This window comes from Balearica regulorum, chromosome 26 (assembly GCF_011004875.1).
Source record: "Balearica regulorum gibbericeps isolate bBalReg1 chromosome 26, bBalReg1.pri, whole genome shotgun sequence".
NCBI lineage: Eukaryota > Metazoa > Chordata > Aves > Gruiformes > Gruidae > Balearica > Balearica regulorum.
The window spans coordinates 4,819,708-4,844,833 of NC_046209.1; the positions used below are offsets into that span (position 1 = coordinate 4,819,708).

The 25,126-nt window shown below is 55.6% G+C and overlaps 2 protein-coding genes across 5 annotated transcripts in view; one reads left to right on the forward strand and one right to left on the reverse strand.

Annotated features, from left to right (window-relative positions):
* FBN3 (fibrillin 3) overlaps positions 1–14,483 on the forward strand; it is a 120,172-nt gene extending 105,689 nt beyond the window's left edge. For all 4 annotated transcript variants that reach the window (XM_075776621.1, XM_010298257.2, XM_075776620.1 and 1 more), the window contains 22 exons: positions 93–218; positions 742–867; positions 1,101–1,217; positions 1,450–1,578; positions 2,235–2,354; positions 2,717–2,842; positions 2,929–3,081; positions 3,536–3,601; positions 3,886–4,011; positions 4,243–4,362; positions 4,828–4,950; positions 5,241–5,372; positions 5,933–6,058; positions 6,298–6,504; positions 6,766–6,891; positions 7,569–7,691; positions 8,396–8,512; positions 8,775–8,903; positions 9,503–9,622; positions 10,115–10,346; positions 10,870–11,038; positions 11,817–14,483. In XM_075776621.1, the coding sequence (XP_075632736.1) occupies positions 93–218; positions 742–867; positions 1,101–1,217; positions 1,450–1,578; positions 2,235–2,354; positions 2,717–2,842; positions 2,929–3,081; positions 3,536–3,601; positions 3,886–4,011; positions 4,243–4,362; positions 4,828–4,950; positions 5,241–5,372; positions 5,933–6,058; positions 6,298–6,504; positions 6,766–6,891; positions 7,569–7,691; positions 8,396–8,512; positions 8,775–8,903; positions 9,503–9,622; positions 10,115–10,346; positions 10,870–11,038; positions 11,817–12,191 (3,188 nt within the window). In that variant the 3' untranslated portion in view covers positions 12,192–14,483. The remainder of the gene's footprint in view (positions 1–92; positions 219–741; positions 868–1,100; positions 1,218–1,449; positions 1,579–2,234; positions 2,355–2,716; positions 2,843–2,928; positions 3,082–3,535; positions 3,602–3,885; positions 4,012–4,242; positions 4,363–4,827; positions 4,951–5,240; positions 5,373–5,932; positions 6,059–6,297; positions 6,505–6,765; positions 6,892–7,568; positions 7,692–8,395; positions 8,513–8,774; positions 8,904–9,502; positions 9,623–10,114; positions 10,347–10,869; positions 11,039–11,816) is intronic.
* Positions 14,484–17,204: 2,721 nt separating this feature from the next.
* CTXN1 (cortexin 1) lies at positions 17,205–17,766 on the reverse strand. Its single transcript, XM_010298066.2, has one exon. It carries the CDS (start codon positions 17,635–17,637, stop codon positions 17,350–17,352), a length of 288 nt encoding a protein of 95 aa, XP_010296368.2. The 5' UTR covers positions 17,638–17,766; the 3' UTR covers positions 17,205–17,349.
* Positions 17,767–25,126: the final 7,360 nt, after the last annotated feature.

Genomic DNA, 25,126 nt, shown 5'->3' on the forward strand with positions numbered 1-25,126 from the left:
CACTGAGCCGCTCCAGCCCTACCAGGATGATGGTGCCTGGTGAGTGCTTGGCACTCCGCGCAGTCAAGGTTTACATTGCTCTCCTCCCACAGACATCGATGAGTGCAGCAGTGGGGAGAACCTCTGCCAGCGCAACGCCGACTGCATCAACATCCCGGGCAGTTACAGGTGCGAATGCTCAACTGGATACAAGCTGTCGCCTAGCGGAGCCTGCGTGGGTAAGATGGGAGCTGTTTGCTACCTATTCCAGAGACACGTGTGCGAGGCGTTGACACCCCTGCCTAGGCTCTTCAGATGGTTTTGCAGACCACCATATGTGGACACAAGGAAGAACAGCATGACGGACATGCCCGTCCCATGCGTGGATTCCTGGTCTTTTGTCAAGCCTGGGGACTATGACCTGCCTGTGCTGTGATTATGGGATATCTGTACTTTTGGAATGATTCCCAGGGATTGTGGGCTCCTGAGGGATGAGAAAAAGGTCACTGTGAAGTACAGCTTTAGTCTGGCAGCTCAGGCCATTTTCTCCAATTAAATTTATTTTCTTTTAGCGATCACAGCGCATAAATCTTGTTCTCTGTGAAGCCACCTCTTGGAAAACCAAGACCCCATTCTGTTGTGCTGCTGCTCACAGACACAGCTTTCCACCAGCAGGCAGGGGTCTGCAGAAGGCCAGTGCCTTGGCTCTTCCCTTTTGGTCCATCCTTTCTGCTCACCAGTGCCCACTTTGCTTTGTTTTAGGTCGTAACGAATGCCAGGAGATCCCCAATGTCTGCAGCCACGGGGACTGCGTGGACACCGAGGGCAGCTACGTCTGCATCTGCCACAACGGCTTCAAGGCCACGGGGGAGCAGACCATGTGCATGGGTCAGTGTGACTGCCACAGCCCTGCCACGAATCAGATATCAGGATGGACGTGAGCTCTCTCCAGCACCCGCTGGGTAGTGCCGAGGACAGCCAAGGGCCACTGTGTCCTCTCGATCCCAGGCTGGTCCTGCAAGCCACAGGGGTGTTGGGCAGCTGCCTGGACCCTGTCTGCACACCCAAGACAGTGGCTCTCAGCTCGCTAAGCCCCTGAAACTGTGACCTTCTCTCCGCAGATATTGATGAGTGTGACCGACAGCCCTGTGGAAACGGGACCTGCAAGAACACAGTTGGCTCCTACAACTGCCTCTGCTTCCCTGGCTTTGAGCTAACGCACAATAACGACTGCATGGGTGAGTTGCACGAGATCCTGACCACATGGGCTGCTGACTGGGGTCAACGTGGCAACGGCTGTGGGGCACAGGGGTGTCACACAGTGGCGTACAGGGGGTCAGCTCTGGGGGTCACCTGGCAGTGGCTGTAGGGGTAGTTGTATGTGTCAGAGGTGTAGGGCTTGCTAAGGCAGCACGCTGACACATGCTGTGCATATCTCTTCCCGCTGTGCTTATCATTTCCCTCCCACAGACATTGATGAGTGTTCATCCCTGGTGGGGCAGGTGTGTCGAAACGGCCAGTGCATCAACAGCATCGGCTCCTTCCAGTGCTTGTGCCAAGAGGGGTATGACCGGACCCCTGATGGGAAGAACTGTGTAGGTGAGTGTCCGGGCAGCAGGCTGGACCTTCCCAGTAAGCTGAGCTGTATGTTGGCACAGCTGGCACTGTGCAGTGCTGTGAGATCTGGTCCCCAAGCTGCTCTACCTAAAGGTATTCCCATCGGAGGCAAGTGAGCAGTAGGCTGTTCAGAACCTCTCACAAGGCTCCAAGTTCTCTGGAGCCAAAGCCTGGTCATTTGACTGCCCGTGGAAAGCTGGACTGGGCCCCGCTATGCCTCCACCTCCCTTCCAGCAACGCAGGGAACAGCCAAGCAAGTCACTCTCTATGTGCTGAGACCTGCAGGCAGCGAGGAGAAACATTGTCCTGTCCATGCCCCTCAACGCATGCAGAGCTGTACCAGGGATGCCTTGGGAATCACCCTACAGGCAGGGGCTGTGGGGGCAGACAGGCGCATTGTACTCTGGTGTGTCCACCACTCTGCCTCCTGCAGCACTCGATCCTGCAGGTCTGAGTCGCTGTTCCCAGAGTACGAAAGGTAGAGCATCCTGGAAAAATGTCTTACCTGCTTCCCTTGCATCTTTTGGGCAAAGCAGGCTGCAGCTGCAGATAGGACCTGGGTGCAGCAAGGTACCCTGTACCCAAGTCCTGCGAGCTGAGCACAGACACCATCACTGGTTATTTCCCCTCCTCTGCAGACATCAACGAGTGCGTGAGCCTGCCTGGGACCTGCTCCCCGGGCACCTGCCAGAACCTGGAGGGCTCCTTCCGCTGTATCTGCCCCCCTGGGTACGAGGTGCAGAACGACAACTGCATCGGTAATGTTGGCTCTCTGCCACCTCCATTTCCAGCACAGCACCTTGGAGTGTTCCCACAATAACTGTATTCTTCCTGAGTGGGCTGGGGCATGCATCACCACCCCCAAATATCTTCTTGAAAACAATTAGACACAGAGCAAGGCAAGGCCTGCTCCCATGACGGAGGAGGCTCGGTGGGTTTGCTGTGCCCTGGCCTCTTTGTTGTCCCATTTGCCCTGAGGGTGGGTGAAGGGTTAGGGCCGGGGTGATGTCCTGCAGACATTAGAGCTCCCCAGACATCACCGCTTCAGCTGGTTTTAATGCAATGAGGAAAGGAGCGACCTTTGGCTGCTCTGTAAGTAGTATGTCTCCGGTGCTCCCAGACATCAACGAGTGTGAAGAGGAGCCCAACATCTGCCTTTTCGGGACATGCACCAATACCCCCGGCAGCTTCCAGTGTGTCTGCCCTCCAGGCTTTGTGCTGTCCGATAACGGCCGGCGGTGCTTTGGTGAGTGCAGCAAATTGTGGTGAGGAGGGGAGTGTGACCATCCTGGATGTCCACAACGCCCTGTGCATTTCCCCGTCCTCCTGCAGATACTCGCCAGAGCTTCTGTTTCACTCGCTTTGACAACGGAAAGTGCTCTGTCCCCAAGGCCTTCAATACCACCAAGGCTCGGTGCTGCTGCAGCAAGATGCCAGGAGAAGGCTGGGGAGACCCCTGTGAGCTGTGCCCGCAGGAAGGAAATGGTGGGTGTGCTGGGACCTAGCTCCATGGCACGGATGGCTGCGTGTGTCTCTGACATTTGCAGAGTATGGGGATGGCGTGCAGGTCAGGCAGGACAACCAGCAGTGCAAGCCATCCAGCAAAGTGGGCTCCTCCATCTGGAGCGTACTGCCTTGAAACCTAGAAGCCCTTACTGGACTGCAGTATTCCCTGGGTCTCCTGCAACCACAGTCAGGCTTATTTCTGCTTTGGATCTGCTCTCAGTTTTCTGTGGGGCTTTAGATAAGGCACAAGCATCTCAGTGCATCCAGATCCAAGGCAAGCACAGGTGTTTTCCAACCAGCCAGGGTTTTGTGGCTTCCCATGGGCAGCGAGCTGTCAAGGTCTCAGTCATGCTCTAGAAGTCTCCAAAGCACATTTCAGCTTCTGGGAGTGGAAACACTTGTAAACATAGCTCACTTTTCTGCTTTCTTCCAGTTGCCTTCCAGGAGCTGTGTCCATATGGCCATGGAGCCATCCCAGGCCCAGGTGACACTCGAGAAGGTAAGGTCTGATCTAGGGATGAGAAGAAATCTGTCCTGTGGGGGAGGTTGCCTAGAAGCAACCAAACTTGAGCTATCTGGAGAGTAGGGTTGAATCCCAGTGGCAGGAAGGGAGAGATGTAGGACTGGGTTCCCTCCCAGGCTCATGGTCTCTACTCACCACTGGTTCAGCCCCCAGCTCTGGAGAGGGAGTATCTGGGATTGCAGGGTCAGTCCTGAGAGGACAGGGATATGTTTCTGGCTGTGTGCTCACATGAGGTTTCATTGCCGTGGTTTCCCTTCTAGATGTTAATGAATGCTCAGAGAACCTGGGTGTCTGCATAAATGGAGCCTGCATTAACACCGATGGGTCCTTCCGCTGCGAGTGCCCCTTCGGGTACAACCTGGACTACACAGGAGTCAACTGCGTGGGTAGGGGTCTGCATGGGGAGCATCTGCTCCCTCTTGCTTTTATCCTCCTTACGTCAGAGGCTATATTTGCGTGTGTGTCTGTGTGTGGAACTTGCTTCTCCCCTGCCCCTTTGCTTCTTCCCCCGGCTCCTGGTTTGCTGGGCTTGTTTGAATGCTCTGGCTGCAAGAAGAGACCAGCCTGCACCTTTCCTACCTAACTCATCCACCTAACATGGTCCCGGCTTCCTCCAGATACCGATGAGTGCTCCATTGGCAACCCTTGTGGGAACGGCACCTGCACCAATGTGGTGGGAGGCTTCGAGTGCGCCTGTGATGAGGGCTTTGAGCCAGGTCCCATGATGACATGCGAAGGTAACGCTGCTGTGGGGCAATCCCTTCACCCCCATTGCATACTGGGCTACGTGTGTGACCCCACTGGGTCACTGCCTGGGTGAGCAGCAGTCAGGTCAGACTCCAATGAACAGAGGAGGCAGACAAGCTGGCTGAGGCTCATCTCCACTTGAATGTACATCAGCGCTGGTCCCCTTTGGCTTCCTCTGAGACCAGAGCCCAGGAGGAGGTCTGGAGACCTGCCTAAATGCAGGAACTGCCTCACCAAGGAGCCAGGACCCTGTCCCCATCAAAGCAGCTGAGACATCGGGTGTCATGTCTCTGCAACTGAAGATCATGACAGGAAGCCTTGGTGGAACAAAGTTCTCATGAGATAAATGCACAGGGAGGGAAGGACTCTGTCCTGGGGAGGTCTACCACCGTTACTGCCCAGCTGACTCTGCTAAGAGCACAGAGTCAAGCTCTCCCCTCTCTCCTGCCTTCCAGATATCAATGAATGTGCACTGAATCCCCTGCTCTGTGCCTTCCGCTGCATCAACACCTTTGGCTCCTACGAGTGTACGTGCCCATCTGGATACGCCCTCCGAGAAGACAGAAGAATGTGCAGAGGTAAAATCCCCTTCTGCGCCCATCAGGGGAGCTCCCACACTCCCCTGAGGCCCCTGCGCTTAGCCGATCTCTGGTGCTGTGCAGAGAGAAGGCAGGACTGCTGAGCTGGCATCTCTGGGCTTGTGCTCACCCTCACCTGCCTTGGTGTCTATGCTGTGTGCCAGCCAGCCTGGACCAAGGGGGTAGGGATTGGTGGAGCAGTATAGACATGAGCACTCAGCTCCTAGTTGCCCCCACAGTGTGTAGAGCCGGCAGGTTGAACATGGTCTCATGATGTTCTCCGGTTGCAGATCTGGATGAGTGTGCAGAAGGCCTGCATGACTGCGAGTCGCGAGGAATGCTGTGCAAGAATCTCATTGGCACCTTCATGTGCATCTGCCCACCAGGAATGCAACGCAGGCCCGATGGAGAGGGCTGCACAGGTACCATGGACCAGACCATCCAAGTAGCTTTATTTTACGTCTTTCCGTCAAACAGCTTCACCCCGGGGTTTCCCACGCGTCAGAACTTCCTGTACGTCCTACTAGATGCCTACACACACAAAAACTCTGTTCATCTCTGCACCCACGGGTCTACACAGTTCCAGCACAGGATGACACAGCGTGTCCTTTCTGTTGAGTCTTTCCATGTCTGTGTCAAACTTCTTTGCACTGAGCTGCTTTAGGAAGGGCCAGCACTGGACAGCCCAGACCTGCACAGTATTAGGCACAGCGGGAATGCAGAGCGAGCCCAGCTCTGCTCCTAGCCCAGCAGTTTGGCCACTTGCAGATGGAGAATGTGCAAACCAGGGAAGCCGGGTACTCAGCCATCCTGCTTTGGGAGAGGTCCATGGCAGGTGGATGTGTTTCTCAGCTGCCTAAGGATGTGGAAGTGGTCCTCAAGGACTGTGTGAGAGCGTTTTAAACTGAGTGGTAGCGTGGGGACTTATAGAAAGCTGAAATTCGTCCTATGCCTCACCTCTTTGTGGTTCCTTCCTCCCTAGATGAGAACGAGTGTCGCACAAAGCCTGGCATCTGCCCCAACGGCCGCTGCATCAACACCGTGGGAAGTTACCGCTGTGACTGCAATGAAGGTTTTGAAGTCAGCCCCTCTGGCACAGAGTGTATTGGTAATTACCAAGTCCTGGGGGGTCTTGAGCGGCCTCTTTTTAGTGGCAGGTGATGCTCCTCAGGTGTTCCAGGGTTTCTGAGCAGAAAGGTTGTTGTGGCGTCACCTTTACCTTTAGCGCTGTCCAAACCACACTACCCTCCATACTGGAGCTGGCACAGGCTGGGCAGGCTGCTCGGTTACCCCTGGTGCCAGCACTGACGCAGATCCTGACCTTGTAACCCCACTCTCTCTGTCCAGACACCCGCCAAGGATTCTGCTTCACTGAAGTACTGCAAACCATGTGCCAGATGTCCTCCACCAACCGCAACCTGGTCACCAAATCTGAGTGTTGCTGCAACAGCGGGCGCAGCTGGGGCCCCCAGTGTGAGATCTGCCCCCTTCCTGGAACCGCCCAGTACAAGAAAATGTGTCCTCATGGGCCAGGGTACTCCACTGATGGGAGAGGTGAGCTGGGGCCAAAATCACCTTCAGTGCAGAGGGGAGAAAGTAGAGATGTGGGTACAGGGAGAATTCCCCTGGGAACTGGCCGGGACACACCTACACAGTGCCTGGACCACACAGGAGGTGTGCGACATTATCTTACATCTCCCTGAACGTAGCCTCTGGCTCCCCGGGAGAGTGTGAGCTGCGCTGGCACAGTGCTGGCCAGGAGCGTGGGGACAGAGGCAGCACTGGCACTAACGGGTCCTTCCCTACCTCTCACAGACATCGACGAGTGCAAGGTACTGCCCAACCTCTGCAAGAACGGACAGTGCATCAACAGCATCGGCTCCTTCCGCTGCCACTGCAGGCTGGGCTACACCGCGGACATCACAGGCACAGCCTGTGTGGGTGAGTCAGGAGAAGGAAGCCCATGTCTCTGGACAGCCCTTGGCCTTGGCAGACTTCTACCCCTACTTTTCAGCATGCAAAGAGAGCGTCCTGTAACCCCCACCCGAGACCTGCCCTCGCTTCTGGCCATACTGTCCTGCACATCTGTAGCAGGGCTCTGGACACTTTGCCCTATTGCATGGTCCTCTAGACATTGAATTCATCACTCCATGTTATTTAACTCCTTAAAACCAAGGCTCCTTGTCTTCTCCCTCTGACCCCAGGAGTCAAAGGGACTGGCAGGGAGTGAGATCCAGAGATGAAAGTCTATCAGCAGCCAAACCTTTTGTTGGCAGGGCAGCTGGTTCTAGCCAGCCTGAGTGCCACGTTGGGAATCAAGGTATTGGCATAAAAGGTACTCCTGGAATCACAGCTGCAGGCATCTGGGGAAGTACTGAAAGACTTGAGGATGTCCCATACTTCCAGTATTGAGGTGGTGTTCAGGGCCATGCCAGCAGCTGTGTGTCCTAGACATGGAGTGGAAAAGAGCACTGACCACTTAGTTAAGTGGGACGATGAAACCTGGGATCACCTTGTGTTCAGGAGCCCCTTGGTAGACTGAATGGTCCAAGGGGTGGTGGGGACCCGTCCAGCAGCACAACCTGTGAATGCTGATGTGTCTTGTCTCTCGAGTCTAGATTTGGATGAGTGTAACCAGTCCCCTAAGCCATGTAACTTCATCTGCAAGAACACAGAAGGCAGCTACCAGTGCTCCTGCCCCCGAGGGTACATTCTGCAAGAGGATGGGAAGATCTGCAAAGGTACTCACCCAGGAGAAAGTGGCATGGCCCTGCCTCATCTCTGGCAGCAGGGGGGATGGCAAGAGATGAAAAACGTGTGCCAGAACAGGTTCTTCTGTTCAGCCACAGGACAATGGGAACAGTGCCACACTGGACCCTGGTGGACTGATGCGTTAGGGTTTCATCCTTCCACAGATGCTCTAGACCTGTCTCATCAGGAGAAAAAAAAATACTCCTTGCCCTTTCTTACAGACTACACAGCATATCCCAAGCTGTGCTGCGCTCCAGGAACCTTGAACCTGCGTGTCTCCTACAAGTGGGCTGCACGTGTCAGCGTCACTGTCTGGGCTCCTCTGGCAGCTGCCGGGTTGGGGCTTTGCCCACTTCTCACAGGACGGATGTGTCGGGCTGCAAGGAGGGTGGCCTAAGAATCTGGGAGAGTCTGGGATTTCTGGATTACAGGAGAGGCAGAGAAAAATCTCTGCGTCTTCCAAATATGTCTGTATATGATCAGCAGCTGAGGTGGGGAGAGGCTCCCGGGACTTGTTATTCTCGCATAAGAATTTTGTGTGTGTTGTTCCTGAGGCTGGCCCATGTCAGGTCCTGGTCTGCCCAGGACACTCTGTATCACCGTGTACGTGCAGGTGTCCACAGGCTCAGACCACAAAGATGAGATAGCTCAGTAAGATAAATTGAGACACGTGTTCTTATGCTTGTCGCTTTAGACTTGGACGAATGTTCCACCAAGCAGCACAACTGCCAGTTCCTCTGTGTGAACATTATCGGAGGATTCAACTGCAAATGCCCCCCAGGCTTTACTCAGCACCACTCATCCTGCATCGGTGAGTAGAAGCATTCACTGCTCTGCTGTACAGCACCAGCAAGGTCCCCAGGGGTTAGCTTTAAGCCCAGGAGAGTCTTTCCAGCCCCCCAACTCTGGCTGTGGAGCACTGCCCCTCTCCCATCGTCCTGGGGCTGTGCACCTGCCTTGTCTGTCTGCACTCGGACTGGGCCAAGCTCCGTGATGCAAGGTGGCTGTCTGCAAAGCTGCACGCAGCGGCGTCCTTGGGGATGCGCTTACAGGCAGCTGCCGGTGTTTTGCAGACAATAACGAGTGCACAGCTCAGCCCTCTCTCTGTGGAGCCAAAGGACAATGTCTGAACACGCCAGGCAGCTACAACTGCGAGTGTCAGAAAGGATTCTCCCTGGACAGCTCTGGTGTCAACTGCGAAGGTGGGTCTGTGTCTCCGGGGCTTTGACAGACATGTTCCACGTGGAAATGTAGTTCACTCACAGTCTCTAAGGCAGCTCGGTCCAGCCAAGTATGTGCCCCACTCCTTGCTGTGGGGCACCAGAAACCCACACGGGAAGCCCTGGTGCAAAGGAGAGGTCAGTGCCTGACCTGCCTGGAGAAACACTGGCTCTTGGACACGGAGATGAAGGTCTTGGTGCTGCAACCATAGCAGCCAAAGGTGGAAAAGGAATGATCTGCTATCTCAGCAGGGGAGATCTCATGCTGGCCAAAGCCCACCACTAAAGAAAAGTCTCTGTTCAGCACAGGGAGCCTGAAGCAGATCTGGTAACGGGCCAGGCCAGACCTTAAATCAAAAAGCATCCAAGCAGGGGCTGCAAGGGGATGTGTGTGGGCCTTGGGGTGAGGGTGTCCAAGCTGCAGAGGCATAATTAGGCAGAAGAACCACCCACCCACATGAGCACCCTCAAGGCTGCTGGCTGCCAGGCACGTACCACGTGCATGTGGTCCCTTTGCACCCAGTGCTGCCCACAGGACAGGGAGAAGGTGCCTCACCACCATCTGTGTTACATTGCTGCAGATGTGGACGAGTGTGATGGAAACCATCGGTGCCAGCACGGCTGCCAGAATGTGCTTGGAGGCTACCGCTGCGGCTGTCCACAGGGCTACGTGCAGCACTACCAGTGGAATCAGTGTGTGGGTGAGTGTGGGAGGGGGGGCTCTTGTAGCTGTAGGGAGGGGGGATAGAGGACAGCTAAGCCCCGAGTTCCTCTCCAGCCACTCCTGGCTGTCTCTGACACTGGATTCTGGGTTCATCTCTGCAAACCCTGCACTGATCTTCCTGCCCTGCCCCAGAGGCAGATGGTGACAGTGCCCAGAGATGGTGGCCCTGCCCTGCCCCAGGTTCCCTCTGCAATGGGGACCGTCAGGGAGCTGCTCTGCAGGGTGATGAGCTCCCAGTGCTCCTGACGCCAGCAGCTCCCTGCATTGCAGGAGGATAAAAAAATCAAGGCAGTCCTTCAGGGACCTGCATGGGATGAGGTCTCACAGGGCAGCCAGGAGAAGGGAGCCTGCTGCCAGCGCAGCGATGGCCATGGGCAGCTTTCCTTGGCCATGCGGGGTGAGGAGCACCAGCAGCACAAGAGCTCCCTTCCGCTAAGTTTCTGACTAGCTCTGCTGTCTTTGGGTGCAGATGAAAATGAGTGCTCCAGCCCCACCGCCTGCGGCTCTGCCTCCTGCTACAACACTCTGGGAAGTTTCAAGTGCGTCTGCCCATCTGGCTTTGATTTTGACCAAGCCTTTGGTGGGTGCCAGGATGTGGATGAATGCTCAGCAGGTGGCAGCCCCTGCAGTTACGGCTGCTCCAACACAGACGGAGGCTATCTCTGCGGCTGTCCTGGAGGCTACTTCCGAGCAGGACAAGGGTAAGAGAGCAGCCAGCATGTAGTCCCCACAGGCACCTGTATGTTCCTGCAGGCTGCCAAGTGCATGATGCCCCGAGACATGCTCCGTCACCACCCTTCTGCTCTCTGCCACCAATACAATTTGAAGGAGCCCCAGGAGCCAGTAAGCTCCCATTCCCACACGAGTCCTCGTCTTTTCCATGCCAGACTGTTCCTCACCCATCACAAGATCCTCATGCTAATGTGCCTCTCCTCTTCCATTTCACTAATCCAATGGTTAGTGCAGCTGCTAGCACTGTAGCAGATGTTCTGCAGATCCATCTAGTCCAGGCTGCAGTCGGATTAAACCTGCTGGCCACATCTAAGCAAGAGGTGGCCTGATCTTTCGCAGGCATGTCCTGTGTACAAGCCAGTCTGTATAAACCATGTCCTATACCCAGCCATGATCCTCCATGTGTTCCACAGAGAACCTGTGAGTGCAATGGTAAGATTTCCTTCTTGAAGTGTGAATCTGAGATGGATGTCTCTGCTCTTCTGCCACCAGACACTGTATTTCTGGCTTGGGTTTTGGGAAAGGTTCCTACCTTCCTGCCCCCCAAGAAGAGGATGAAGACAACCTGCTCTCCCCTGAAACCTGCTATGAGTGCAAGATAAACGGCTACCCCAAGAGGGGTCGGCAGCGACGCAGTGTCAATGGCACTGAGAAGCACCAGGTAAGAAATCCATGGCATCCTGGGTGGGGTGGAGCAAGGCAAGAGCTGGGTCACTCGGGGAATGGGTGCCTGGAGTGGATGCCATCCAGTGTGCCCGCTCCTGTGGGGCTGCCTCCGTCCAGACAGAGGTAGCAGCTCACTCTGTACCTGTCCATACTGGGTGTTTGTAGGTGCCACTGAGTCCAGAAGTCCTGCAGAAATGGAAGCTCTTTCACAATATATGAGGTCAGGACAGTCTTAGGTGACAGGCACTTGTGTGGTTTGGCCAGAAATCTCTGGATATATATGCAACCAGGAAGTGAAGGACACATTTTTCTTGCAAGGGGAGCCAGCGGGGGAGCAGTTCCCATAGGGCCCTAGAGGACTGTCAGCACTTACTGTCTGACTCCAGACTGGACCTGTCGCTCTAAGTACAGGTTATTCCTGGGAGGGAGGTTCTGGCCTCTGTCCAAGGCTCCCCCAAGAAGTTCTCAGGCCTGGGCAAGACAGATCAGACTGGGAGGTCATTATGGGCCCTTCAGGCCTTCGGAGGAAAATGCCTCTGAAGTTATTGGTGCTTCCCCTAAAGATGAGGCTGTGCTGGCTAGTTCAGTCTCAGAGACACAAACAGGGTACCAAGAAACACGTGAAGGAAAGCAAGGACCGTAGAAGTCCTAGCCACTTCTCAGAGCTGCTTTGGGGTGGCCCATGGGCAGAACTCCTCTAAATCAAGTCTTCCTTCACCTGGCCATGAGCTTTTCTTGGTATCTCTAAGTAACATGCCTGGTTCCTTTCGAAGGATCACACTGTGAATTTGGCCAGCATGGATGTGGATGCTCCTCTGTCCATGATGCTGAACCTCTCTGACCTGGCTCACAAGGAGCACATCCTGGAGCTCCTGCCAGCTGTGGAGCCCCTGGAGAACCGTGTGCGGTACCTAATCTCCCACGGGAATGAGGATGGCTACTTCCGCATCCACCAAAAAGAGGGGCTCAGCTACCTGCACCTCGGCCGCAAGAAAATAGTGCCTGGCACCTACCTGCTGGAAATCGTGAGCGTGCCCCTGTACCGCAAGAGGGAACTGCAGAAACTAGAGGCCAAGAACCACCTCAACTACTTAGCAGGGGAGCTGGGCCAAGCACTGAGGATGAAGCTCCAGCTCCAGCTCTACTAACATCCATGAGATCCACCCACCCAACCGACAGTACAGTCCTTCGCCTTGCCATCCACACCTGGAAACAACTGCCTCTTCTCTCGCTGCACCCCCTGCCACCACCTCCCGCACTGCACTGTACAACTGATGAGAAATGTCCCTCTGGGCTCAGCACTCACCTCGCCCGTGCAGGGATACTCCGCTTCATGGGGGGCTTGAGTCAAAACCAAGCCACACTGCAAAAAAAAAAAAAAAAAAGCTCATGAAAGCTTTGCCAAAGGTTCAAACCTTGTTAGCTGGGACTCCCTCCCTCTGCTCCAGCTCCTGCCTGTCTCCTTTAACCAAGATACTGTTCGTCCGAGCTGGCGAGGGCAGTACCACGGGGAAGCTGCCTGTCCTTCATGGTCACGGGCCATACACCACCCCACAGCCCAGGAGATGCGAGGCGGGGATGGGGGCAGCTTTGGAAGGAGCTGTGGCATGGTGTGGTATTAGTGCATTTCCCAACAGCTCTTGTTCCTCCTTTGCTTCTGCATTGTCACGATGGTGCTGCAGAAACCATCCCATGCCTACACTGGCTGTGCTCTGTCTCTCTCTGTCCTCTCCATGTCCTCTGGTCCTTTTGGGCTCCTCTGTCAAATAGAAAAGGTCACCTCTGAGTGAAGGGGCAGTTCAGGTTGCTAACCTCACATCACGAAGCAGCCAGGCCACGGGACCGCCGGCTCGTGTGGGGAACCTAGGGTTTTCACACTGCAGTATGTTCATCACCTGCACGCCCTCCAACGATTGGAGCTGGAAGGGCTTTTCCAGAGCTCCAGCAAGTCCAGGGGTTAAGATGTCCTTCTATAAATGAGGAGGAGCTCCGGGAAAAAAAGCAAATAATTGCATTGCTGAATGTGGTTGGACAAACTAAAATGGCAGGAGAAATGTCATGAGTCTGGTGGAGAGCATCTGGATGCTTCCTGTGCCAGAGGGGATGGAGGGCTTGGCAGGACGTACGTGGCATGCTGCAGGGGCAGATTTGCTGGCCGCCAACCACTGAGAGTGTTTGAAAATCCCGTGAAAAGTTTCCCACCAGCAGGAGCAAGTTGGGGATCGGGGAGGGGAGGGGGTTATCGGTCTCTGCAGCCTGGCAGGAAGAAAGAGGCAGGGATAGCCAGAGCTTCATTTTGCAAACTGTCCTTGACTCCGAGCCACCCCATCTGTGCGATCCGGTGCTTACGGCCGGATCCCCCCCGCAGTCAGGAGCACTTCTGAAAACGGGGGCTGCAAGTCGCTCCCCTCGGGTTGTCGCGCGCATCTTGGTCAGTCCAAGGTGACAACTGCAGGAGACAGTCTCTGGTTAATGCAGACAAATGAAATGCACTAAAAAGAGCCTGGAAAATATTAATTAAGTGAATTGAGATCTCCCTGCTGCCTCAGATAGCCTGTCCAGACTGTTCTGTCCAGGTACGCTTTTCTTCCTCCCTCAAGAGTGTTCTTCACACAGCTGGTCTCTGCAATGCCATTCCCAAGGTTTGCATGAATCTGTTTTTTCAGTTCTGCATCAACCCTGTGCATCATCACAGGAAAGAAAGGTGCTAATTCACTCTGGTGACACACAAACTACCTTATCAACAAATCTAAGGTGCTTTCAGCTTTCAGAAGCTGATGCTGGTATTGAATCGTCAGCGTTAGTGCACTGTATCCATCCACCCTTTCATATTTATATATAACCACCAAAGTTACGACTGCTCGTTGTTGTGAGGAGTGCATATTCCTGTAGCTTTTTTTTTTTTTTTTTTTTTTTTTTTGGTACTTGGGGGGGGGTTGGTTTTTTTTTTTTCCTGGTACGCTGCCGCCGCATGGGGTGGGGGAAGTGTATGTATACTGTATTTGGGCTAATGTCAAACTTGAAAACTCTTTTGCATAATGCAGCTCCAGACTCTGGATTTTACAAGAGTACCAGAGCTTGTGACAGGATGGGTGGCCTGATGTTTGGGGGTTTTTTATTATTTTGTTTTGGTTTGTTTTGTTTTTCCAACAGGTGCTTTTTTTTAAAAAAAAAAAACACTATTAATAATAATAAATTAGCAGAGATGGGTTTGTGTGTGCGTGTTGAGCCAAAGTCTCAAATGAAAAAGCTCAAGGTTTCCTTCATTCCTCTCTGGTGCGGTGTTTTGGTTGTTTTTTTTTTTTTTGTATTGACATTTCTTGCTGGTTGGTTTTTTTTTGGGGGGAAGCGTTGAAACCCAAAACCTGTGCCCTCCTTGTCCCGCACAGAGAGGTGGCTCTTTGTGGAATTCCTTTTTGTATCAGAAGCAACAGCAACAATAAAATTATTTTGGGTTAATCGGTTCTGCGTCTTCCTCCCCATCTGGGCGCAGCGGCCCGGCACTGCGCCCGTCTGCCGCCGTCGAGCTGAGGCCACCTCGGAGGCAGCCGGGGAACGCGGCAGGACCCGTCCTCGCTCCAGCACGGAGCCCAGGCTGGTTTCTGCTCTGTACTCCTCAGGGACACGGTTTCACTCTCACAGCCCCTGCATGTCTCAGCACCCACGGGGTGGGTTTGGGGTCCTTCCCAAAGCCTCAGAGCAGAAGGCAGATGCGGGAGGAGGGACAGACACACCAGCAAAGCCTCTCCTGATCCTTTGCTGTCACCCAGCAAGGGGAGCGGAAGGAGAGCGATGCCCGAGGTCTGAGCTGGAGACCGGATAGCGGAGTGGCATCTGCACCGAGTCCATCAGTGCTGCTGGGCTGAGGAGAGAGGGGTTACAGGGACGGGGACAGGGATGAGAGGGGCACAGAAAGGGCTGGCGGAGAGGAGCCAGAGGGGATGCAGGAGTGTGGAGGCAAACCTGCTGCTACCTCCGCTCCTGCCCTGCCTGCTGCGGTGCTCAGGGCAGGCGCTGCCTGTGCTGTGGTCACCCTGGCTCATCCATCCGTGCCCCCCCCCGCCCCGAGGAGCAGCAAGTTGCTGCTTGCCGGTGTTTTTGCTGACCGGTGGCCATGCCGAGCGGAGGTGGTGCAGTGCAGGGCTCGTCTGGCCGGTGCAGTGTGTGTTGTGTGCAGGGTGTGCCATGACACGGGTGCTTGGCCAGCGATCGTGCTGAGTGTCCAGGAGTCAGGGTCCAGCTGGGTGAGTTCAGCTCAAACCCTAGTTCTGGGCTGATATTCCCGTTTTTAGCAAGCCCTTCCTGACCTCCCCTTCTGGACCCAGAGCCACGTGCCACAAGAGGGCAGGCAGGGCCGCAGCATCCTGCCATGGGGATGGAGCCCACCGCCATGCCGGGTGGTGGGAGAGCAGGGGCACCGCTGGGTGGGTGGGGGGCAATTGCACTGTGACACCTGGGCAAAGGAAAACCCGCTCCCATTGAACTCAGACAGCTGAAAACTGTCCCCCAGACAGATTCCTGGGCTGGGCAGTAGGTGAGCGGTGTTGGACTTGTGGGGAGAGCGGTGCAGAAGCAGAGTGCTCTGGGACTGGGTACCCGCGTCCTGCCAGTCGCGGCTCTGCAGCACCCAGCAGTGACTCCTTGCATCTTCCACCACGTCAGTGCTCATGCGACTCCGGGGACTCTCCGGGGGTGATCTGCACCCACATATCCAGACGGTCCCTCTGGACGCAGCAGAACCTACCAGGCTGCTGCACTCATCACGCAGATCCACGCCGATATAAAAGGCACAGCCAGGCACAGTCCGCAGATCCTGCAGCGGCCGTGGCCGGGCTGTGACTGTCCCTGCCCAGGTGCCATGCTTTGGCCAAGGAGCACCTTCTGCATGTCCCTGACAGAGCACGTGCCGGGGCACAGGGCACCCACTGCACTGTGGGCTGGTGGTGATGCTCCTGTCCCACGTGGCGCCCATCCCCTGCAGAGCAGCTCCAGCTTGTGCTGAGAGATGTGGGGGTCTTGGCTCAGGCAGAGGGAGATGGGGCAGCCCACCACTGCTTGGGGAGCAGCCGGGACTCCTCCGAGTGCCTGCTGGGATGCAACAAAGAGCAGAGGAAGAGCTGTGTGGGGTTAGCACAGTGCAGCTTTATTTCCATGGTGGGGAAAGAGGTTCTCCCCCATGGGCTCAAATCCCTCAGTACAAACCTTCTTAGTGGCCCACAGCCATAACCCACCATGGCTTTTGCTAGCCCTGCGGCTAGCTGCAGCACCCCCTACTCAACAGGCATGGTTCCCACAGAGCGGCAGGAGGACAGCCTTGTTTTCCCCTCGGCTACTTACACAGCCCTTCTCGATACCCAGCTGCGGGATGGCCAGGGAAGGGCCGGCCACCCCCAACATGGGGAGGCCACCCAGATCCTGCTGGAGCAGGGACTGGCCAGAGTGGGATGCCCATGGGAGGCTGCCAGGCTTGGGCTGGCTGAGGAGCATCTCCCAAGTGTTGCGTGGGACCGTTGATCGCTCCTGGGATCCCAGCAGGGCCACCCGGGCAGATCAGCAGGCAGCTGCACGACTGCACCTTGCTCAGACCATTTTCACCAGTTGGGCAGGGACAGGTCACTACGGTGTAAAGCAGAGAGCAGGCTGCAGGGCTGGATGCCAAAAGGGGGCTGAGCATGGGGGGGGTGGGGGGGGCTCCATCTCCCCCTCACTTGGGCGGGGGGGTGGGGGGCACTTGGGGCTGCCACACAGAGAAGAACAAAGCCAGCACTTGGGTCTGGTGCCTATAAACCCCCTGACAGACACAGCTCAGCTACAGGGACACACATACACACGCACTGGACCACGGTCAGCACTCCCCGGAGGACACAGACGAGGGCGACATGGGGGGCAGGAGGAGGTGGGGGTCAAAGCTCTGGCCTGGCACCAGGCAGAGCCACCCAGACCAGGAGCCCCGTGGGCTGCGGCTGAGGGCAGGTCCCGCCATGCCCTGCCCCATCGCCTCCTGCCCCTCACTGCAGCACGCGACGCTGCCCGCGGGCACGGTGGGCGGCAGGGACCACGCGGAGTCATATCACCCCTCTGACCCATCTCTCCAAGAGTCCCGCAGACTGCAAAGAGAACTGAAAAGTGCTTAGAAAAGAGAGAAACCCCTAAAAAACCCACCCCGGACAAGAGCCCAACCTCACCTCCCTGCCCAGAGCATCCCTGCTGGCCCGGGGCAACACCACAGAGGAAGGGGGGGCCGGGGCCGGGGCCAGCTGGGGTGGGAGGCACACAGAGCACCCAGGCTCGCCCCATCCCTGCCCTCTACACCAAGGCGTAGTCAAACTGGCCCCTCTCCAACCCCTCCTTGTGGTCAGTCCAGGAGGAGGCGGGCATGCGGCTGTAGGGGTCCAGCAGGATGCGAAAGCAGCGCACCATCAGCATCACCAAGAAGACCAGGAGGAAGATGACAAAGGCAAAGACAGTTTTCTGCTCAGCATCCATACCCGCAGTGCCGGCTGGGTGCTCAACCAAGGAGGGGGAGAGCAGTTCATAATCCATCGTCGATGCATCATTCATGGCAGAGGCGAGGAGTGTGTGGGCAGGGCGCATTCAGCCGCCCTGGTGCCCGGGCAGCCAGCTTCAGCCTCCTGCCGTGCCCACGCACCCAGAGCACGGGTTACTCCATAGCCACCAGCGCTGCTACGTCAAGCTCAGGATGCGCTCCTGCCCGGGCCAAGAGCTCCTGAAGGGGGAAAGCAGAGGTGGTGAGGGAGGAGAAATTGGCCATGGGCTACACCAACTCCGCTAGATAACCAGGGGCAGGGAAGAGCATGGAAGGCAGGGAAGTTCACAAGTGGAGCCTTGGTTTTCTAGCAAGCTCAAGAAGCCACTTGTGAGGGATACAAAGGCACGGGATGGGTGGGCAGTCCAGGGGCACCGGTGCAGATCTTGCTTCTGTGGTCATAAATCCCCAGCAAGCCTCTGGAGAGGGTGCCCACCTGTCAAGGCGAGTGCTGCAGGACCCTTTTGGACCAGAGTGCTCTGAATCACGAGAAAGATTCACGCTGAAAAGGACCTCAGCTGTGGAGTCAGAGTGGGCTGCTCGGGGTTTTATCTAGTCTGGTCTTGAAGTTCTCCTGAGAGGTACACGAGCTTAGAGTTTGCCCGTTCCTGTTGAGGGACACGTGTCCAGCTGCTGGATTTCCCTTGGCGCAACAACTGCCTTCTTTGGTTTTGCTCCAGGTATAGAAGGAGCTCAGTCCCGAAGGAGACGGAGGGCACCTACCTCACTGCAGTGGCGTGGGGACACTAGCATTGCTATTGCAGCAGCAGGAGGAGAAGGCTGTGGCCAAACCGCCACGTCACTGAGGAAGGATCTCCAAGGTCCAGGTTTCTTGGGCTAGAGATGCAAAGTAGAAGGACAAAAAGATAGCAAAAGAGGTTAAAAGGACCACAGCCACTGGGACTCACAGCAAAACACAACAAGGTATCTCTGAAGTTCTCAGTACCTCTTGTCAGACCAGCACTGGATGGAGTTTACCTAGAGGAACATCCACACCAACCTCCCCTTGCAGCATCCTGGAGCCTGAGTGCTCTCAGTGCTGTGGAGACTCCACCAAAAAAAAAAAAAACAAAAACCCCAAACCCCACTGGGAGATCTCAGAAAACAGCCAAAGCATCCCCCTGCCCTCTCAGGCAGCAATACTGTCTCTGTCTGGGAGCAGTCTCTGTGGAAAAGTAAAAGGCAGAGCCCAGTCCCAACGCCAAGGCACCCAGGAACAGCGTAGAGCAGCATGGCTCTGACTCACGCTGAGAACCTGCTCACCTTTATCTGCAGCTCCCGGACACCGTGAGGAACAGTGCTTGCAGGCTTTAAAAATAATTTCGTATAACAGCGGCAAAATAAAGGGCAAGAGCAGCAACAAGGTGAGCACAGCTGCTCTCCAGCTTTTCACACCGATTACTTGGTACTCTCCCTACCCGGACACGTCGCTCGTGTCTAGACCAGACACGGGGTGTTGTCTCCACACACCACCACAATAACACCCCTGCCCGCGGGGGTGGCGAGCCCTAAGCTGGCATCCCCTGCCTTAATATTTGCCCAGGGTATCTCTGAACCCCCAAACACTGACCACCCCGAAACAGCTGTCCCGGCACTCCCACTAACACCAGTGTCCCAGTTACGTGCTGAGGGTCTGGGTGCCCGCCGGGGCTGAGCGAGGGGCTTTGCCCGGTTTGTCATAGTTATGCTATGGCAGGGAAGCACCCAGCACGGTTCCCCAAAGGGAAACTACCTACGTCCCACGTCACGAGGCCGTTGGTCACCCCCAGCGTGACTCCATCCAGAAGCCCCTCAGATTGTCAAGCTTCCATCATACTGGGGCTTATCCCTAACCGAGCAGGGGGTGCAGGGATAAGTCAAATAAGGTTCCCATGGCACAGGTACCGCACGGGGAGGGCAGGAGGATGGGGGTGAGTGAACTGATCTGGAGGAGCTTCCACCTGGGCAGAGAGCGCTTGGGTCTCCTGTCCCCAGCCAGCAGGCGATAGCTCCACATGGTCCTACCTGGGGGAGGAACACCCACCCGGGGCGGGGGGACATTTATGGGACAGAGCATCCCGCTCCCGGCCATGGAGGTCCTTGGGGACAGGCGCAGCTCCCAACAGTCTCCATCCCTGGCAGAGCTCTTAGTGCCCTGGGAGCCCTGGGGCTTTGACAGCATTGCATCGCCGGGGCACCGCTGCCTCTCCGCGGCACTTCTCTGTGCTCAGGGGAGATTCATGCTTCCCACGGACACGGCTGGGTTAAGAAAAGAAAAAAAAAAAAAAAAAATCCCCCTTCATGGTTCTCGGTGCCAAAGATGCTCAGGATAAGTCCTGCTGCAATATCAGTGACCCAAGTGCAAATCGTGTACCTAGAGATGCCCAACTGACTCACATCGAAAGTGCAGGGAGGAACAGACACATTCAGGACAAAACACAAGATTTTTCTGCTAAATAGTATCCCTAGCATTATATCCTGTAGTATTCAGGATAAAGGATTTCCCTCACGTTTGGGATGTGTTTCTTTTTCATTACCGTGTGAAGAATCAGATCTTAATTTCCCGGGAATTTTGAGCAGAGAGAGAGAGAAAAAAAAAAAAAAGGTTGATAAGACAGTTAAATGAAGGCAGCTGTTATTTAAGGAACATTTGATTGAGTTTTATTAAGATTCATGTTCCCTTAGTAACTAAAAAGAATACATGAGCAAGGAAATTGCTTAATAGGGACAGAACTCACAAAGGAAGAGGATCACTGTCAACAATTCAGCAATGCCGTGGTGAGATTTTTTTTTTTTTTTTTTTCCCCCCGGGTATGAAACACAAATTAAATGCTAATTTGGGAATAGCAAATATCTAATGAGATATTTATTTAAAAAAGAAGTACAGAGCGGTGTTTACCAATGCAGGATGCCATCTGGTATGGAGGGCTCACCCTCCCCACTGCAGACACCTCCGAACTGAGAATGTGAGTGGGCAGCGAAGGGAGGTTATGGGATCTCAGCAGGGATGGGGCTGCACAGCACTGGCATGACTCAGCCTGCTCTCTGGACTACACCCAGGCACTTCTGTTAGCACCAGCTTATTCCACCCTTTAAATCCGTGCAGGTTTTTGACCAGGAGTCAAGACGTAGAGATAGGTAGTGGATGGGAAAGCGCAAGAGCCTGGAGAAGAGAAGGCTCTGGGGAGACCTTACTGCAGCCTTTAAATACTTGAATGGGGCTTAGGAGAAAGGTGGGGACAGGGGTAAAGGTTTTAAACTAAAAGAGGGGAGATTCGGACTAGATATAAGGAAGAAATTATTTACGATGAGAAACACTGGAGCAGGTTGCCCGGAGAGGTGGGCGATGCCCCATCCCTGGAAAAATTCAAGGTGGGGTCGGACGGGGCTCTGAGCACCCTGCTCCGGTTGAACACGTCCCTGCTCATGGGGGGGGGTTGGACTCGATGAGCTGGAAAGGTCCCTGCCAAAGCAGAATCAGAGCCTAATTAAGGAAAGCAACTGGAGAAAGTCTTCTGTGCCAGCCAGAAAGCAATTCCTGGATACTAACATTTCAGGTATTGCTTACTTCCCATTTACAGTGGAGCAACCTTGCTCAAAACCAAAAAAACAAACAAAAAAAAAAACCCCAACAACAAAAAAAAATCTATTCCTCCTACAAACAGTTTCCATCACCAAATAAAAGATGAAGCTGGGAGCCCTGGCATAGCCATGCTTCGCTCTGCGTTAGCGCGAAGCCCGTGCTCCGTGCCACTGGCGTGCGGGGGACAGTGAGGGGGACCCCGGCTCTGGATCCGGGGTCCAAGTGATAAAGCAGCTCCCCAGGTCATGGGTAAATTTGTCTCAGGGTGCTGGGAGGTTTAAACACCTAGCACTGAAAGGTGTGCATTTTATCAGCAGGAATTAAAAAAAGACGCATGTGATTTGCACAATAAAGCAGAATTGCACCAGAAAGGCTTGATCTGCTCGAAGAATGAAACTGGAAGATGACAGGACACGAGCCACAGCGGAGCAGGGTTTAATTGCACGGTGTCATGGATGCAGTTCCACAACTAGGGAATTACTCAGTTTACACACTTTTAAATATGCCCAACTTAGTACTTTCATAACCAAAAATAGGCATTTACAATTATATAACAATGAGAAATGAGAATAACGTCTTAAAAGGAGAAAGTGGAGCTAGTTTTGATGGAAGAGAACTAGGAGGGGCTAAAATGCTTAAATTCAAATGAAGCTTTTGTAGAGACCAGAATAAAATGACTGCACGCAGAATAAGAACTGGAGCAAATTCATTAGGACGATGCTAAAATAACCCTGCTTTGAAAAAAACCACAACCCTACTGTCGCTCCCCATACGAATCTATTTGAGATATTTAGGAGAAAAATTCAAAAGCTAAATGCAGCCAGGGTCCTGGGAATGTCTAACAAAGATGGATCCGTGGCCAAAACGAGCAGGGGAGCAGCGTAACATAAGCAGAAACACAGAGCTCTGGCTGGGAGCGCATCTGCTGCCCCGAGGGGTCTCGCAGGACCCGGCTCCGCGTCCTCCCCTTGGTTCATATTCATCGCGTCGCTGCACAACCGCCTGTTGCAACCAGACAGCAAACGCGATCGCCAGGGAGATAACGAAAGCTGACGCCCTCGCCAGGGTTGCAGGCAAGCAAGTTTCTGCCTGAGCAGGAGGATTTCTAGGACCTAAGCTGCTCAGAGATGGGAAAAGGCTTTACTTGCAAGCGCTGCAGGGCTGCGGTGCTCCCTCCGGCGCTCGCTTCCTGCGCTCCCAAAGCAGAGGGTCCGTCTGTCCGAGGGGGGTCCGCTCATCCCCGCCGGGACAGAGGCAGCTGGACGCCTTTCTGGGAAGCGCACCCTTGTGCTTGGCGCTGTTACATGGAGCGGCTGAATTCTTTGCAGGGCTTGCATCGCCTTTTTCAGTAAACGTTGCTGCTGGGTCAAAGGAACGAATCCCGCTGGGGTACCGCGCGGCTGCCAGCGTAGGCACAGCCAGAGGCTCTGCCAGGGGACGCTGAACTGCCAACGGGATGCAGACCCCCAGAGCGAATTGCTGCCCTGTGTCCTCAGAGGTATTTCTGCCCCGCATTAAACCAGTTGTGAACCTCCTGGCTGGCCGATGCTGAGAACACATGGCCATGTTCTTCAGCTGCACCCTGGACCTGTGAGCAAACAGGGCTGGGACCATCCAGATGTATTTCTGTCTTCCCTTCCTGTGCACCCCAAGGCCAAATTGCTGCCTTGTCCCTGGAAACCTGCTCCTGGCGCAGGGCTCACGCCATCTCCTCTGTCCTTCCTCAGCAGACAGCCAGGCCCGGCAGGAACAAAGTTGTTTGCCATTTCAGGAATCCAGCCTGCCTGGAGAGCAGCGTGTGCAACCTCACCTCCCCAGCTTCCCTCTTACTGCTGCCAGCGAGGCGCTGAGCCCTGACCCCAGCACCCTCCTCTGAACATCCCTGGCAGGGAGACCCTCCTGCCCCGCCGAGGTGGGTACCTGTGTTGTACAGATGATGCTGTGCCCCAGGAGGGATGCTGAGACCCCCTCATCTGCCTTCATCCTGGCTGTGTCCGGGTGCATCTCACCTTGGCCGTACAGGCAAACAGCAGGCAGCTGCCCAGTGCCAGGCAGTGCCAGTCTCTGCCAAGGCACCACAGCCCAGGTCTGGGCTCCCTGTCTGTTAATGCTTGTTACCTACAGCAGGATCCTGGGGAGGGGGGGGGGGGGGGGGGGTCCTTCATGAACCCTCTCAGCCCCTCTCCATCACCTGGCCCTGTGAGAGCTCAGCGTCTGGACGGACAAGGACATATGGGGTCCAGGAGACATCCTGCCATAGGTCTGGACCAGTCCTCAGGTCCTACGCCCAAGGAAGATCCCAAATCTCAGCAGGGTCTCCCAGTTGGCCTGATGTATCCAGAGGTACCCTCGCACTAAAGCCTGCTCACATCTCTCTTCAGGCACCTGCCACCACGAGAAATGTCAGGACAGGCTGACACTCCAGCCCAGCACGTCTGTACCCCAAACCCTGATGTAAGAACTTGGCCAGTCTTCTGCTAAACCAGCCCACGGCTAACGGGAAGGCCACCTTCCCCAGTCCCCTGCAGCCACCCATTGCAGCTGAGCCCAGCAGCGGAGGAAGATGAGCAGACCCTGGCCATGGAGGGGACAACCGAGCAGACCAGGCCAGGGCAGGAGCGTGGGACACTGGGTGTGAGGGATGTCCCATCCACTTTGATGCAAGCGAAGGGGGCAACGCTTCAGCCAAGGGGGAGGTTTAGCCCAGCCCCAGCTAGGCAGAGATGCTTGCCCCCCCACATCACAGGTTCTGTGAGCCCTGGTCCCCCTGGGGGGGGCACGGGAAGCCCAGCCAACGCGGGGCTCTGCAGCACATCCTTCCCCTGTCTCCTCTCTGTGGTCATCCCAGTGCACATGGAACACCCACCGCTGCCAAACCAAGCCACCCGGGAAGAAGCTAAACCCCCCCGGAAAGGTTGCTTTCACCCATCTGACCCCAAAGCCCAGCCTCCCACCCTCTCCATCCAGACTTGACAACCGCCATCAGAAGATAGACTGGTGCTCAGCACCAGACAAACAGACCCAGCCCCATCTCCTGAGCCCACCACCGCGAGGGATGGGGGGGTCCCTGACAGCCGAGCACGGAGGAAACTACCCCCCATCGTCTCCGGTGCACTCCCCGGCTCCGCGAGGCCACTCTGCTCCCCACAGCTCGAGAAGGGATGGGGCACGGACGGTACCTGGCTGGCATGGACTCCCGGCTCCATCACTTGCCATCTTGAGGGAAGGAGCAGCCGCCTCTCTCCTGGAGAGCACACAGGGAAGGCAGCTGCTCTTCACTCACGCTGGAGCGGGTTCCTATGGCGATGCAGAATCAATTATAATAAAAGGTGGAGCGCAGCAATTGGAGACGAGAGAAGTTTCATGAGCTGCCTGCCTGGGAAAGCCAGACCGTGGGAGAGCACAGGGCTGGGGGCTGAGCCTGTCCGTCCCCAGGCGATGGCTCCAGATCCCTGTGTTCCCTTCCCTCGAATCCTCAGGGCAGCGTGCCTGCACCACTGCCCCTCCGAGACCTCTGTCTGCCCACACTGTGCCCATGTCTGTCCCTGACCCACAGCCCTGGTCCTGGCAGCCTGGGATGCTCCAGGGCAGGCACAGCATCCCTGTGAGGCAGACACAGCATCCCTGCGGGGCAGGCAGAGCATCCCTGCGGGGCAGGCAGAGCATCCCTGCGGGGCAGGCAGAGCATCCCTGCGGGGCAGGCACACCCCGGCCATTCAGGCCCCTGCCTGCTCCACCCAGGACAAAGGATTGTGCATCAAAGAGATGCTGGGAGCACAGCTGGCCATGAAGATGTTCAAGGGACTGCAAAAATCTCACTGCAGCCCCACATGCACTTTCCCACCTCAGGCTCAAGCGAGGATCCAACTTTCTGGGATGCCAAGAGCTGCCAGGCTTGCACGGAGTCACACGCGGCTCACAGGGAAAAGCTCTGGGAGCTCTCCAGGAACCGGACTCTTTCTGCTCTGGAGAAA